This window comes from Gallus gallus, chromosome 1 (genome assembly GCF_016699485.2).
Source record: "Gallus gallus isolate bGalGal1 chromosome 1, bGalGal1.mat.broiler.GRCg7b, whole genome shotgun sequence".
NCBI lineage: Eukaryota > Metazoa > Chordata > Aves > Galliformes > Phasianidae > Gallus > Gallus gallus.
Window position 1 is genome coordinate 56948146 of NC_052532.1, and position 15222 is coordinate 56963367.

General features: G+C 45.5%; 1 protein-coding gene across 1 annotated transcript; it reads right to left on the reverse strand.

Annotated features, from left to right (window-relative positions):
• Positions 1-712: 712 nt before the first annotated feature.
• On the reverse strand, positions 713-14916 carry LOC100858131 (trichohyalin-like). Its single transcript, XM_015287384.4, has 12 exons — positions 14632-14916; positions 13703-13944; positions 12413-12504; positions 12063-12240; positions 10817-11045; positions 9697-10265; positions 8724-8868; positions 7279-7520; positions 6039-6202; positions 4564-4813; positions 3407-3647; positions 713-1571 (listed from the first exon to the last, which is right to left on the reverse strand). Exons 2-11 carry the CDS (start codon positions 13772-13774, stop codon positions 3423-3425), a joined length of 2166 nt encoding a protein of 721 aa, XP_015142870.2. The 5' UTR covers positions 13775-13944; positions 14632-14916; the 3' UTR covers positions 713-1571; positions 3407-3422.
• Positions 14917-15222: the final 306 nt, after the last annotated feature.

A 15222-nucleotide genomic window follows, 5' to 3' on the forward strand; every position in this document is an offset into this window, starting at 1 on the left:
AATGTAGCTTTCAAACTTCGGGCTTGAGTCTAAGCAGGCTCCGACTCAAAGCTCAGTATGTGACTGTCCTAAATAGTGCATGATTTTGAGTAAGTAACCCTGTCTTCATTAAAAAAAAAAAAGCAGAGCGAGCAACCTTTGAACTTCTTCACATTGAAGAACATCTCCATGTGCTGCCAGCACCCCATCACCCAGTAGTTTGTGCACCCCACTGTGTGTCTGTACCCAGTGGGTGTGCCAGGCTCAGGCACAGCACTGCAACATGTGCAGCCTGGGCTCAGTCCCCATCTGTTACGCAGCTCTTACGCACAACCACCCACAATGGCACCAACAGCAAATACGAGCCAACTTTACCCCGAGGTGAAACAGAGCTTAAACCAAATGGTTTAAGATCTTAATTTAAAAAAATAATAAAACCTCAAAGCCTTCACCTTATGTTTAAGTTAATCTTTGTTTCCTATAGTGTTTTTTAAAGCAAACCTCAGGATGGTTCATGCTTATTATGGATCCTAAAGTAACACATGCTCCTTTTAGCTATGAAGACCTTAGAACAGTTTGTAACCACCTGGAGGCCTCAACCTTCATTCTGCAGGGGAAAGAGAAACGCACAACCCCTCAGTTGTCTCTGGAGGAACAGTCCAAGACTTAATGCTAAGAAATTGTTGGCCGTGCAACAGATGAAGCAGAATTTCAGAAGAGAACTCGCAAAAGGGACTTCTTAACCTTTTTATTTTTAGAAACCACTATAACTGGAAATGTATTCCTGTAGCTGGGATGAATGTTTATAATACCTGCGATCTTTGCTGAGTGATATTCCAGGAAGTGTGTTACATGTTTCCAAGTGGACACAGTATCAGGCTGCAGCAAGTTTTGTATCCAGTTTGGCTCTGGTTTTATTACATAAAACAAGGTATCTCACGTATTTTATTTCCATCATTTTATATCTTAGCACACTCTTACGAAAAATAAGAAGTCCCTTCAATATAGTTCTGAGTGCCCCAGCAAACTGTGCCATGGCCATTCTCATTTCCTAAACACCCAAAGCTGATGATAATGGCATTCCTTGACACCTGTATTTGATACCTGCATTCTATATGGCGTGTATGGCAAACAGGTATACAGATTGTAAGGTAAATAGGTATAGGACCAGAGAGATTATTGCGTTTACAAAAGAGTAATGAAATGAAGAGCTTACCCTGGGCTCACAGAAGGTGTCCTGGGCTCGCAGAAGGGCTCCAAGAGGAGTGATCTCCAGATAGAGAACCTTCCTCCCTGGGACTCAGCCCTTAAATGGGGTCTAGGAGGGGTGCAGCCAGGCTCCACCCCTTCCGGTCACTCAGGTGAAATTGCATTCACCTGTGCCCCTGCGGCTGACTCAGCACTCACCTCAGGTGGTCAATCAGAGGTTCAGGCCGTGCTTCAGCAGTGCCCATACAATGGTGACAACCATAACTTCCTCATCACTTTTGTGAATGAAGGCACTACTAATCAGAGCACAATGCATTAAACCCATCTCATCTCTCCTTAATGTTCTGTAACAGTGTCTCTTGGTGTGCCTTACTTTTCCTATCCTAGAGAGAGAAAAAGATGGCAGCTTATCCATGGGAGCATCTGACAACACATGCCTCACTAGCAAAAGTGAGCAATGCACTTAAATCAGGGCCAACAGGAGAAGTTGCACCCTGGACTCCAGGTGGTAACTCTGTTTTACCCTGCAGTGGGAATGGGGAAACTTCTGTAGCGCTGCCCTGCTTTCTTACACAATTTGTTCACTCAACTTTCAATTTACCATTTTGTAGCGTCCTCCTCACCTTATTTGTGGTGTAGCCTACTTATTCTGATCACGTGCCCTACCTGCATAGATATGCTTATCTTTCTGACATAAGATTTCCAGCTTGGGAGACAAGCAGGCCAAAAAATCATGTAATAGCAAAATAGAACCTCTTGCCCACCACTGGGTTTGGTGATTCTCCAAAGACAGGGATTTCAGAAAATAAACATTTTTCTCACCATAATGCTTAGAAAGAGTGTCTTCTCTCTCTCTCTCTCTCTCTCTCTCACACACACACACACACACACAATCCTTTTTGCACTTAGGTTTTCTCAAAGTCACTCTTCCTCTAGGGAAGTGACCTACATTTTCTGAGGAATACTGACAGTGGAAGAATCTACACTCACTTGCAGCCCAAGCTGGACAGTTCCAAGCTGCCTTACCAGGTTTTTGGGAGTGGTGCTCACGTTACTGGATTTCTGCCCTGCCTCCTACAGCAGTTCTGGACCTACAGCAGTTGCTGGAGGTAGCCCAACTTCATCATATGTATGGACTTCTTTCCTATGGATCTCTGCAAACCACATGCAATGGGACACTTGCAAGTGTCGGTTGTAATAATGGAAATAGCAGTGGACAATTTACGCTGTATTTCAGCATGTACATTTTCATTGCTGCACCTTTTTTTTTTCCCCAACCAACTGGTCTCCAAGTTCTCCTTCCCTGTCTGTCATGTAACACTAACATTGCAAGGTAAGTCACATGACAGCATCGCATGGCTTTGTTTACTATTTAATGTTGTCCTTGACCTTCACGAAACGTGCTCTCCTGGTCCTGTTCTGGAAGAAACACAGCAGGGCAAAAAGTGCCCAGAATTCAGCAGTGGAAGCCTCTCCACACTTGTATTTAACTCCCCTGTAAGCTGCTATAGCAGGACATAATCTGTATCTGTGGCCATACTACTTCAGCGTTATCTGTGGCTTCTACCACTTGAGAGACTCATTCCCAGGGAGCTCCTTCTGACCTTCATTCATGTTTTTCACTTAGTAAATTGTGTGGCCTGTGCTCTCACTCAGGTAATTCCTTTCTCTGTCATTTGCATCTTGAAAGCAGTTACAACCTGACATTCCTACGCCAACTTCCAGCTCGTTTGTAGCTTTACTCTGTATTGTCCCATGACACTGTCATCAGTCTTAGACTACAAAACTAAACACTACAGATGCTGACGCTGTGGGCTTCTATAGAACTGGTCCTTTAGGGCAGGATGGCAGCACTGTGGCTATTAAATACCAACATGGCTTTTGGTTGCAGAGCTGGGACTGTCAGCGGGGTTGTTGCCTATGCCTAAAACTGAAAAACAGTCTGACCAAGGTGGGATTTTATGCCACAGCCAGCTGGACCACAGCAGTTATTCCAGGAAGAAAGACTTGTAAGAGACAGAGCAGTGAAAACACATGCTGGCTGCAGTGAAAGGGAGATACAGGATTTCTCCATGAGTTCCATTTGTCACAACTGCATTCTTGCACCCAAAAGGCAGCACACTCACACACACACACACACACACACACACACACACACACACACACACACACAGCAAGATGCAGAACAGGTTTGTGAACTGATCAAGTGCCTGCTTACCCACTCTGCAGTTTCCTTACTCTAGTAGTAATGCTCGGAGCATCAAAAGATTCTGTTCCCTGAGGTATTGCTGGAGGTCACAGTGTCTTTGGGCTTCTTTTTCCATCTTCTCATGTAAATGGTCTCTGTTCTGGAACACTTTCCTTTTGGCAGCCTGGCGCTGCTTTTGTTGCCTGTCCTGCTCCTCTGAGTCTTGTGTCAGCACTGCCTGCCGTGACTGCATTCTGCTCCTCAGAAAATTCTACATTAAAAAAAAAAAATGACACTTGCAATTGTGCAGCCAGCTTTAAGTCTGAATTTCATCCACAGTCATCACTGGAATAAGCCAGAAATAGCATAACTGATTCATTAATTAATTTATATTTATTAATGACATAGGGGGTCAGCAAGTTCACGGATGACATCAAGCTGAGTGGTCAGCTGATACTCCAGAGGGAGCTGGATGGGCTCAGGAGGTAGGCTGATGTGCACCTGGTGAAGTTCAACAAGTCCAAATGCAAGGTGCTGCACTTGTGTCAGGGCAATCCCAAACATCAGTAGAAACTGAAGGCTGAACAGACTGACAGCAGCCCTACAGAGGACTTGGCAACACCGATGGAATAAAAATTGGACATGAGCCAGCACTGCCTGACTGCAGCCCGGAAAGCCAATTGTGTCGTGGGCTGCATCAAAAGATGGGCAGCAGCAGAGCGAGGGAGGTGATTGTCCCTATCTACACTGCCCTCATGAGGCCCAATCTGCAGCACTGCATCCGGGCCTGGGGACAGTGGCACAGGCTGCCCAGAGAAGTTGTGGATTCCCCATCTTTAGAAGTATTCAAGGTAAGGTTGGATGGTGCTTTGAGCTACCTGATCTAGTAAGAGATGTCTCTGCCATGGCAGGAAGTTGATCTAGATGATTTTTAAAGGTCCTTTCCAACAGAAACCATTCTATGATTCCATGATAATTCTTTGTACGAAGAAAGACTACTTCTACCACAGATACAGTTTAAATTCCTATCTTTAATCTTTATGCACATTAAAGAAATAATAATTTTCATGTATGTATCTCCAAATGATACAGTTATACTGGATATACAGGAGAGAAAGATAAATACTCTAGATGGTGCTACTGCTGGAAATGCAGTACAGTTAAAACTTCCTTGAAATTTCCCTTACCAGCCTTTCTTTCTCTCGTTCAAAGCTCCTTTCACTGAGTTCTGCAAGAAGATTCTCTCTCTTCAGTCGCTGTGTATGTAGGAACTGCAGCCTCTGACTTAACTTTCTGTTCTCCTCCTCTGACAAGAAGGACTCCTTCTTGCTCCTCTCTGATCGAGCAGTTTGCAGCAATGCCACGTGCTGCAAAGCTCTGTTTTTGTGCTCCAGCTTTTTCTCCAATCCTTGCAACGTTCTCTGATACAATCGCTGCCTGTTTACGAAACAAAATTTCTCAGAAAATAAAAGCAATTAAAGAAAAAGTGCATAAGATGTTAAGCAGACATTCTGGCCAGTAGAGAGAGGTGATTGTCCCCCTCCTCTTCTCTCCCTTGGTTAGGCCCCATCTGAAGCACTGTGTTGAGGCCTGGGGTTGCAGCACAAGAAGGACATGGAGCTGCTGGAGCAGGTCCAGAGGAGGGCCATGAAGACTTTGAGAGGGCTGAAGCACCTCTCTTATGGAGAAAGTTTGAAGGAATTGGACTTATTCAGACTGGAGAAGAGAAGGGTCTGGGGAGACCTCATTGCAGCCTTCCAGTACATGAATGGAGCATATAAGCAGGAAGGGAACCAACTTTTTTTATACAGTCTGATAGCAATAGGACAATGGGGAATGCCTTTAACTAAAAGAGGGGAGATTTAGGTTAGATGGTAGGAAGAAATTTTTACTTAGAAGGCGATGAGGCCCTGGCACAGCTGCCCAGAGAAGCTGTGGATGCCCCATCCCTGGAGGTGCTCAGGGCCAGGTTGGATGGGGCCTTGGGCAGCCTGAGCTGCTGGGTGCAGCCCTGCCCACGGCAGGAGGTTGGAGCTAGATAAGCTTTAAAGTTCTCTCCAACCTAAACTGTTCTATGATTCAAGTATTCTAGAACTCTTTGTTAGGTTATGAAGGTTAAGCCTGTATCCTAAACAGAGGCAGCAAACTCCCCAAATGGGCTGGTGTCTGATGTTGTCAGCTAACTGCAGTCACATTCACATGAATGCATAACCTGGTAGGGATGTGTGTTCTTGGCCCTGAAGACCAGGAGTGAAGGAAACAGACTGTAGGGATGGAGCTGTAGGGAAAATCCAGGCAGCTGAGTAGCTTTATGTATTGCTGGTGGTGCCACAGGAGCAACAAAAGAGATGGAAAGAAATAGACCATGGGGCCAAGGACCTGCTAAGCATAAGTGGACCACGGGCAGGGGAGGCAAAATGACTCTAGCTCTAAGGATGAGATCAAAGGGAATTTGCCCTGAAGCTAGTGCTAAAGGCTGGTTTGCACCTACTCACTCATACACCAAACACCAATTTATTCCCATTAATGAAGCTCCATGAGCACTCTGCAGAGACCAGTATGACATGTGATGTTCAGAGACTGAATGAGAATGGAAGGGAGTGGGCATTGTCAACCATTTGATACTTATTTCCAAAAAAACCAGTTGGCTCTGGTTTATTACCTCTGGTTGTTCCTGCGCAGCTGACATTGGACAGCATCTGCCTCTCGCTGCTGCTGCCTCTTCAACTGCCTCTCTTCCTCTTGGCGCCTTTTGTGCTCAATCTTGGCCTTGTTGAGGTCCACCTCTTTCCATCTCTCCTGAGATGCACTGTTACGCACTGATTTCTAAGGAAAAAAATATGCATTGCAGACTCCTTATCAGATATTGTTAGAAAGAGAAACATCTGCCTCCCTCTGAGCAAACATAAATCTTCCTGCAGCTCTAACTCCCTGTTGCCCAAGATTTCTGCCCACAGTCAAGAAGTCTTGCTGTTTTCTTCAGCAGTAGCTGCGTTTCAGTGCTGGGCAATGTTCCTCATTTGCATTTTGAAATACACTGTGTTGTGTAAGTTCTCCTTCACAAGGCTTCTCTTCACAGATACAGTGCAATATTTAGTTCTGTTATCCTTATAAGGCCCTACATGAGGTAAACAGCAAGGAAACCACCAAAACTTACACGTGTTCTAGTTTACATTTCTACGTGTAATGCTAAAATGTGATGAAAAGTACAGCAGTAATAGCAGAGTGGACAGGGATCTCCAGCAAGATCCCCTTGCCTCCACTGCCAATCCTTAAATGAGGTCTGGGAGGGAGTGGCTCCTGGCTCCACCCCTTCTGGTCACTCAGGTGCATTGCTTGCACCTGACCTCCCCTGGGTTGGCCCTGCCTTCCCACCAGGTGCTCAATCAATGCTTCAAGCCATGACTTAGCATTTCTGCTACACCATGGCTGTTAAAAGCTACAATAAAGTTTACACAAAATACTTACTCTCTCAAATGCATTCTCCCTTCTACTCCCAGCAGCAATTGGCACATTCTTGCCATTAGCCACTCTCTGCAAACAAAATGTCTCCCTTCAGTTTCTTCTGGAGAATAGCTCTAATACCATGAGCTGGGAAATGCTACAAGGCCTTCAAATCATGTCCACTACCTCCCTATTACTACTGTCCCCGTCTCATTATTCAGGAAAGGCTCTCAGAAATGCTGAGCACAAATAGCACAAGTGCCCAGTTCCTGTACACCACTGAATCCTAAGTGGAAACCGTACCCTTCCACTTATGCATAGGCATTATTCTACACGTGCATCTTTTTCCTGTTGCAGCAAAAATCTTTGGGAAAGAGATCAAATGAGAGTATAATCTCACTTGACATAAACAAATCGCCCAATCCGAATAGCTAAAAACTACTGGGCCAAATACTTACTGAAATGCTTTTGTCTTTTAGAAGATTTAGATTTGTAAATCTCCCAGTTTGTGCACTGGAGGTACTGCGTGGTCTCTGTACACGCAGGGCTGATTCGATGGCCAGGCTGTCTTTCTTTAGTGACTGATGCACTTGATCAAAGAAGCTTTGTCGCTGGAAAGGACACAAGGCACTGGCTCCCACAGAAGTGCTCTTTTGGGAAGGTTGAATTGGAGCATCTGCCACTCTGGACTCACAAAGACCTTTTAAATAAATTAGAGCAGGGACATATCAAGTTATAGGCAGCTTACAGAAAGAAAGAAAGAAGATTTTAAAAGTCTTTTCATGTGAGATATGTTCAAGCAAGACTTTTATAACAAGTATCAATGTTTTCCTCTGACAAAGCAAGATGTTTCTTAGCCTGCACAGAACAGGTCACAGTGCTCAAAAAAACAAGCTTGCCACTGCAGTCAAGCATGATTTTTACAGCATCACTTTAATACAAGATTATTGACTACACTTAGAGCTACTCAGTTTAAGGGTTCATTTACATGTTACTTTGTGGACAGACATGAGCTTCTTCTGCCAGTGCTCTGAAACAGCCAAAAATGAGAAACATATCTTGATAGTGCAAAGCCTGAGCTATGAATCCTGCTGAGAGACAGGAGAAATTAGCAGGTGTACAACACTGCTAGCACAGTTCCCCAGCTTTTGGGTAACTGAGAATGTGGGCAGAGTTTGCTTGAATCTTTCTGATAAAGACAGCGTAGATTGGGACAGCAGTTATTGCATGGAAGGATGCAGGAACATCAGCTGGGAGGAAATAGACCCTTCTGTTTGACTTTGTTCTCCCTCGAACATCACTGACACTGAGCACTACGAAAGCTGTAGAACTTGGAAAAAGCTTTAAGCCTTCAGAAACTTCAATGAAATGCTTGCATTTGTCCCAAAACTAGCTTAAATGACAACAGTACCAACTCGATAAAAATCATGATCCAAACCCCTTTGGAATGATAAGGGAACAAAAGTGCCATTGTAAAGCAAAAATTTTCAGCACAAATAAGAAAAGGGGTGTTTCCTATAGAACGACCCTGGTAAAATCATTTTGCTACGTGCAGTCATAGCTAACACTACAGATGACTTCTTAAAGCAAGAAATTCTTTAAATTAATAGTATTTGTGTTAAGTGTTACAATAACAGTTAAGAAAACCCAAAAGCTGCTACTGTAATAGCTTCAAAGGCAAAAAAAAAAAAAAAAAACAAACCACTCCAACATCCATCTGAAAATAGTTCTACCCTGAGAAAAAAAAAAAGAACTTCTCAAGCCAAACTACCATTATATCTAGGATGGCATTGACATTTTCTTTTGATGCATCGAGAACTATGGCAGTAGAACATCGTGGCCCTCCACAATGATTCTGTGTAGAAAGCCTTATGTCTGGATAAAATAGCTACAGTTTCACTACCATGTTTGTGTTCAAAACGAGCCTCAGTTCCAGCATCCTGCTGTCTGCTGCCCGCTTCTTCCTTGTGGACTGACTCCATCAACCAGCTGTCTGTGTTGACAGCAGTATCAACCATTGTAGCATGAGCCATCTCCCTCTGAGGACTCTAGAAATATGAAGAAATGCAACCATAATCTGACCTGATGAGGAATAAGTTAGCTTTGTGAACTTACAGTGAAAGATCCTATTTTGCAACTGAAGTTTGAGAAGAATTAAGACAAGTGGGGGGGAGTTCTTCACGAAAGAAACAAAGAACCCTTAAATAGATTAATTTCTGATCATGTTTCTGTTTTCTCCACATCTTCAAATGATCTAAACATTGGCCTGGAATTGTCTAGAGGGGCCAGAGGAGCTCTGACTGCAAGCCAGCTGCATTCCAGCTCTCACAGAGCAATAGGGAAAAGCTCGGCAGTAGTTGGTGCACATTAACCTCCTCCTTCCTGATCCTCACCCAGTGCCTCGTTCACAGGCACCAAATCACCCACTAACATCACAAACTTCTCATTTGGTCTTTGATTCACAGAAGTGATACCCGTGCCTTGGGTGATGAAATATTTTCATATAATTATGCCAAGGACTGCCCTGGTACGGAGGAATCCTTACTATAAATCCTTATCTGGTGTGAAGTCTTTCATGTGACACTTTTTCCCGCCTTTTCCTCTTTCACACAGAGGCAGAATGTGGAAGAACTGGGCTAAACAACACACAGCCAGTGACAAAGAATGGCAGCTTTTAGCTCCTCCCCAGGCCAAAGGATTAGGAATACAACTCAGAATTATGTCAGAGTCTCCGTTCTTTAGGAGGCATACATAACGATCACATCCAAAGCCATAAGTAATCTTCTGATACCAAGAACAGAAAATGTTAGCTAACAAAAAAGAAATTATACACATAACAGACTACATGTTAAGAGATGGTATGAAATGCTTTTTACCTTCTTAGGACCTAAGAGCTCACTGTCCTCTTCCAAGCAAGACTGAGCATCTTTTGGAAGATTTTCTGTCATCAAGCTCTTCTCTTCATTTTCCTCTTCCTCTCTGGAAACACCTCCTGAAGGGGAAATCCTCACTTCAGACAGTTGCTCTTCTATTTTCTTGCTGAGTTCTTCTTTACTCAAGCACGTTCCTGGGATGAAGGAATTATCTTGCTGCACTTGGTGCTCTGTAGGCTGTGGGCTTTTGCAGGCTGCAAGGCAGCAGTGGGGAACTAAGGTATACCTACAGCTGCACTTAGTGCATGGCTGAACTGAACACAGCCCCCCTGGCCAGCAGTCCAGCCCTGAGCGGCCCCATCTGTAATAGCCTGAAGCTCTGTAACCTGGTGTTACAATGTATGGGTAGTCCAAGCTTGACTCCACCACCATCTGCCTGGCTGCCAATGGCATCTGCAGTTCTAGGATGATGCGCTCGCTTAAAGGCAGAGGGATCCATAGAGCTTGGTCAGAAGATACCTCCTTAGTTTGCCCATTCCAGAAATTCACAAGCACTCCCTTTCTATTGTGTGCTGAGCACATTAAAAAAGAAAGAAAGACAACACATTAGAAACCTATCAACCTGGGTGATGTCTCCCTCAGAAACCAGACGATAAAAACGACTGCTTGTGTTACAGACAATTCTGTTACAACTTACATGAGTTTTTTACTTAAAGGTTTAGAAGTTGACCTTTTGGATTTCCTATGAAAAGACATACAGCAGCAAAACTCCCACTAGTCACAGTGAGCCAGGAGCTGACTCCATAACAGCTGGAAACCAGACTAACAGCTTATCAGGTGACGCTCACGAAGGCCAGGAATATTTTTCTCCCTGTGTTGGCAGGACCCCCCTCTCCCAACAAACCCTCAGACGTTTAGGTTTCCATTCACAGAAGAAAGCAAAGGCTGGTGCTGGGAGCTGAAAAAGTCTGCCACTGAAAAAAAAAACAACAACAACCAACCAGGAAGAGAAACCAAGAAGCAGCTGGAGAATATTTCATGCTTGAGGCTGTTCCATCTTTTCTACATAGTGGCCAGCAACCGTGGCAAGAGCAGTGCTAGTAAGGCAGGCAGCGCCCCATACCTAAAGGTGTCTTTTTGTTCTCCATCACCTTGAGCACAGTGCCCGGGCCAAAGCGTTCAGCGTTAGCCTCCCATGGGGCCAAGACTCTGTCTCCTGGAGCGAGGGACCGCTGCGAGGCGTCTTCGTAGTGGAGAATGTCGTAGAGAGGTGTTTCCTGCATACGAAACTGCACCTTGCCTTTCAGCGTGCAACTTTTGTCAAATTCAATTAAAAAACGTTCCCTGGAGCCCTACAAGAGTAAAACATGCAGTTTGCAAGACAGACATCTGGGTCCAATTAATGGCCAAACACAAGTGCTAAAAGGGAAATGGCAGAAATCCCAGGAAGCAGAATGTGATCTGTGAATGTAGCTGTCCTCCACCACCAGGTTTTTCACCGTGCTGTATCCATATTGGACTTTAACAGTAATTAAAAAGCTGTGGCTTAAGGGACTTTGACAGCCTTTCTCTTCCTTTCTTTTGGGACTCGGATTTTAGTAGGTTTACCTGGCTCAGAAGAACACAATTAGCACTCTGAGGAAGAAACTCACCAGGAAAATCATCCATCGGAAGAGTAGCCAAAATAAAGTACTAGGTATGATGCAGCTAGTGACACAGCAAGCAAAAGGATAGGAAGTGAGTAAAGTGTCACAGCTACCCTAAATTTGAATGCCCTCACTTAAGCCTCCAGCAATGGGTGCGGGGCAGATTTTACTGCCAAAATCTCAGCCTTCTCTGCAGAGCTGGGTGCATTTACATGCTGATGGCCAACAGCTATTCCATCCCTGTACTAGGATCACTACTTATTTAACTAAACTGTGAACTGAAAAAATGAACTGGATCTTTAAAGAGAGACTGCAGGGGACGTTTTGTGTCTGGCATCCTAAGTCATGTCACGGATTCCAGAAACACAGAAGGAGGAGATCAAGGAAAGCCCTCAGTTCAGTCAGGAGAAAGCAGTTCTTGGAGGTGGATGTTTTGAATTACCATTACTAGTAAACCATTGGGATATGAAGGACTTGTTTAGTTTGACTGTCTCATAACCAAGGAAATTGATTGATTTCCAGGCTGCTTCTGTGTGCAGAACTCTTCCCAGTAAATACCCAGTCATCATCAGAAAATAAATAAATAAATAAATAAAAGGTGAAAATAGGATATAGGGAGAGAACTGTGCTGTATCACAGGAGAGCAACTCTGCACCAGGGCGATAGGACTGGCAAGGCATGGCAAGGGCAGGAAAAAAGACTCACTGAGCAATAAATAGCTACCTTCACTTCTTGTGCGATGTGGCCCAGGTAGTAATAGCCATCAGCTTCCCTCCTTGCCAACACACGAGCCCCCCTTATGAAACTGGAGGCCTCTGGGGATGAGTGAATGAAAGTCCTTCTCGCTGAGGATATCAAGGGCATACAAACGGAATCTGGGTTCCATGCGCAAACAGGAAAGCTGTAGAAAGCAAATACAAGGAGACCCCAGTAACAGTACTGCTGCAGTTTGCTGTCATGAAAACAAACCAAACCCACATGGGATCTCTCCAGCTCCTGTCCCTCATAGCTGCCTTTGTTTCCTAGCTTTTTTCTTTCTCTGCATGTGACTCATCGACAGCTTTTGAACTTACTGTGTTAATGGACATCTTGGCAGCACAGAGCCACAGAGAGCTTTACTGGCTGTGTGACAACACGGGACACGTGAGGTGGGCATGGAGATTATCTGGAAATGGGAAGAAGATGGAAGCACAATATGAGCAATGTGAGGTTTTTGAACACTTAAATCCTTAAGCAGCAATGTTACTTATAAAATGGAAAATTGCTTTCCAGTGTGGTACTTCTCTCTGATTTAATTATAACATCATTTCTTTTGCCACGCAATGCTGTTTATCTGTACTCTCATTGCAAACAGTCTTGATTTTAAGAAACCAAGCAGTGGAGCTACGTGGCCTGGGCAGGACAGCATGTGAAATGTTTGAGGATGATGACAAAGGTAACAAAGTGCCAGGGACAATGAGAGGAGTGAAAGACAAATAGAAGGAAGTAGGGAGGTTGTGAGGACAACCAAACTACGAACCCCATATCACAGCATTCAGCTTTTGTGAAAAAAATGAAACAAAATGTAACAAACTTATATTGCATTAATGAAGTGTTGAATAAAAACGGTAGTTCAGTAGTTTGCCACTACTCCCTGTGAAGCGTTGCTGAAGTTATATTAAGTCTGTAACAGAACTGATGAGCAGGGAAGTTAAAATCCCATAAGTACATGTACCTTAAATCTTTGTGAGGATGGACATGTAAACTCCCGTTATGTCAGCTGAGGACAGTTAGATGCAGCAGTTTGGGATGTTAACGTATTTAGAAAAATATTATCTATATATTATCTCTATGTTTAATTAAAAGATTGTACTCTGCCACCCTGCCTATAGGTAAAACGACACTGAAGTCTATGAATGAGAGTACAGAGGAGGCAGACATAGCTGCCAAGTCACCCAGACAAGAAAGCATACAACCAAGGCCTGGCACGTGTGCTCTCCTCTGGCACCTCCAGCTACCAGTGACAACTCCTTGCATGTGCTGGCTGGCAGAGTTCCTTGGAACCACGTGATGGCCCTGCAGAAGCAAATACTGCAAGGCCAAGTTAAACCTGGATTTGACCCCAAGTGTCTGTGACTATGTCTTTTGCTTAGAAGCTATGGGGAATGTTCCCTTTCCTCTCAGACAAAGACTTCAGGTACAAGTGGTATACAGTTAGAGGGGTGGCTATACCAACGTGTTGCCTTAGGCCACCACACAGATGCCAGATTTACTTAGTTTATAAATTACCAGGCAAAATAAGGCCACTGGAGCTCTCCTCCAGTTCTGCTAGATGAAACGCCATCCGATAAAGGTTCAGAAGGAATAACCAGTATGCACTGTACCTTTGCAGAAGCAGCAGAGGGGGCTCTGATCGCTTGAGAGGACCCCCCACTTTGTCTGGCAACCTCCTCCATGATTTGTTCCTTGCCTCCTTCACAGGCAGAATCTCCCAGTGAGCACACTGTGGGTATTGGACACGGCCTGTTCTCCACAAGAGGCTGATGATTTCCTCCTACTCAGTACATCAGTGAACAGCTACACAGACGGGTGGGCTGCGGCTCCAAACACCGCAGCTAGGCTGTATCTGTGCAGAGCAATGCAGGTATACAAGGAATCCGTTGTGCAGAAGTTCCTTAGGCAACATTAGGAGTCGGCAACATCAGGGGAGCTGGACGTGCTGACTCAGAGAAACAGCAAGGAAGGTGGAGTGAAGACACCGAGGCCGGGCTCTATGATACCGTGATTAGGATGGGAATTTGATGGTACTGCAGAACCGATAAGCCTCACTTTTGCTACCCTGAGCCAACAGCCTGCCATTCTTTGACCAAACGCCATCCTCTGGGGGAACTTTGCTCATCATATCCTCAGTAGGAAACCAAACCACGCGTCCCTCCCAAAAGCCACCTGCCTCCAGGGTGCAACCGCCCCTCACTGAGCTCACGCTCTGAACCTCTCCGTAACTTTAAAAGCGAGGTGAGAGAATTTTACGCCATTCGTAAACAAAGGTATGTACAAATGGAGTCATTTGAACTCCACACGAAAAATAAATTATAGTACAGAAACGGCATAAGAGAGGGAGGACGTCAGGAAAGACACCACTGGATGTCAGAACACCTCTGACCTCTGGGATCAGTTGATGGGCTGAGGGCTCTCTCCCCCCATAAGGGCATTACTGGGTAAGATTTGCACACTTGGTTACACTGAGTGCTTCACCAGGAAACTTAGGAATCACTGCACTGCTGTTTTTACAACTTAACGTGAAAGTGCTCACCTGGGCGAGAGGTGAATTCCCTGATAGGGCATTTCCGTACTCCCCCACCTCACAGCAACGACCTCCGTGCAGCCGAGGCAGGGCTCGGGGCTCGGGCAGGAGCCCTACAGCTCACCTCCGCGTCGCAGCAGCACCAGCCGTGCGCAGAGCGCTGCTGCCTCTGCTTGCACACCTGGCTGCGCCGTGCTGGGAGCGCCCCAGGCCGCCTAGCAGGTGGGAACCCCCGCAAAACGCAGCTCAGGGCCACGGCCGCCTACACAGCGTCCTCCCCGCCCCGCCGAAGACGGACGCTGGAGCGTCCGCTGCCCGTTGCTGCGCGACCAGACGCCGTGGGCTGCACCAACTGCGTCGCCCGGAGGGGGGAAAGGAGCGAGCTGTTTCTTCATGTCCTTTCTCAAACGCGGCACCGCCTCCTCCACAGGTGAAACACTCGCTGCAGAGCCTGGAGGGTCCCTTCGCTCCTTCCCACGTATCCTCTGTGGGAGATGTCAGCTCTTCAGAGACGTCAGCCACCCCCGCGAGCGAGATGGTACCGTCCGCAGCCCTCCCGCCCACCGGTGTGCGTGAGGCGGATCGGACCGATCAGGATGG

Excerpts from the sequence above, each read along its gene's own strand:
- LOC100858131 (XM_015287384.4), bottom strand. The coding sequence starts at position 13,774 with ATGGAGGAGGTTGCCAGACAAAGTGGGGGGTCCTCTCAAGCGATCAGA. Across the intron at positions 10,266-10,816 it reads GAACAAAAAGACACCTTTAG|CACACAATAGAAAGGGAGTG; the intron begins GTATGGGGCGCT and ends TAATGTGCTCAG. Across the intron at positions 3,648-4,563 it reads AACGAGAGAAAGAAAGGCTG|AATTTTCTGAGGAGCAGAAT; the intron begins GTAAGGGAAATT and ends TTTTTAATGTAG.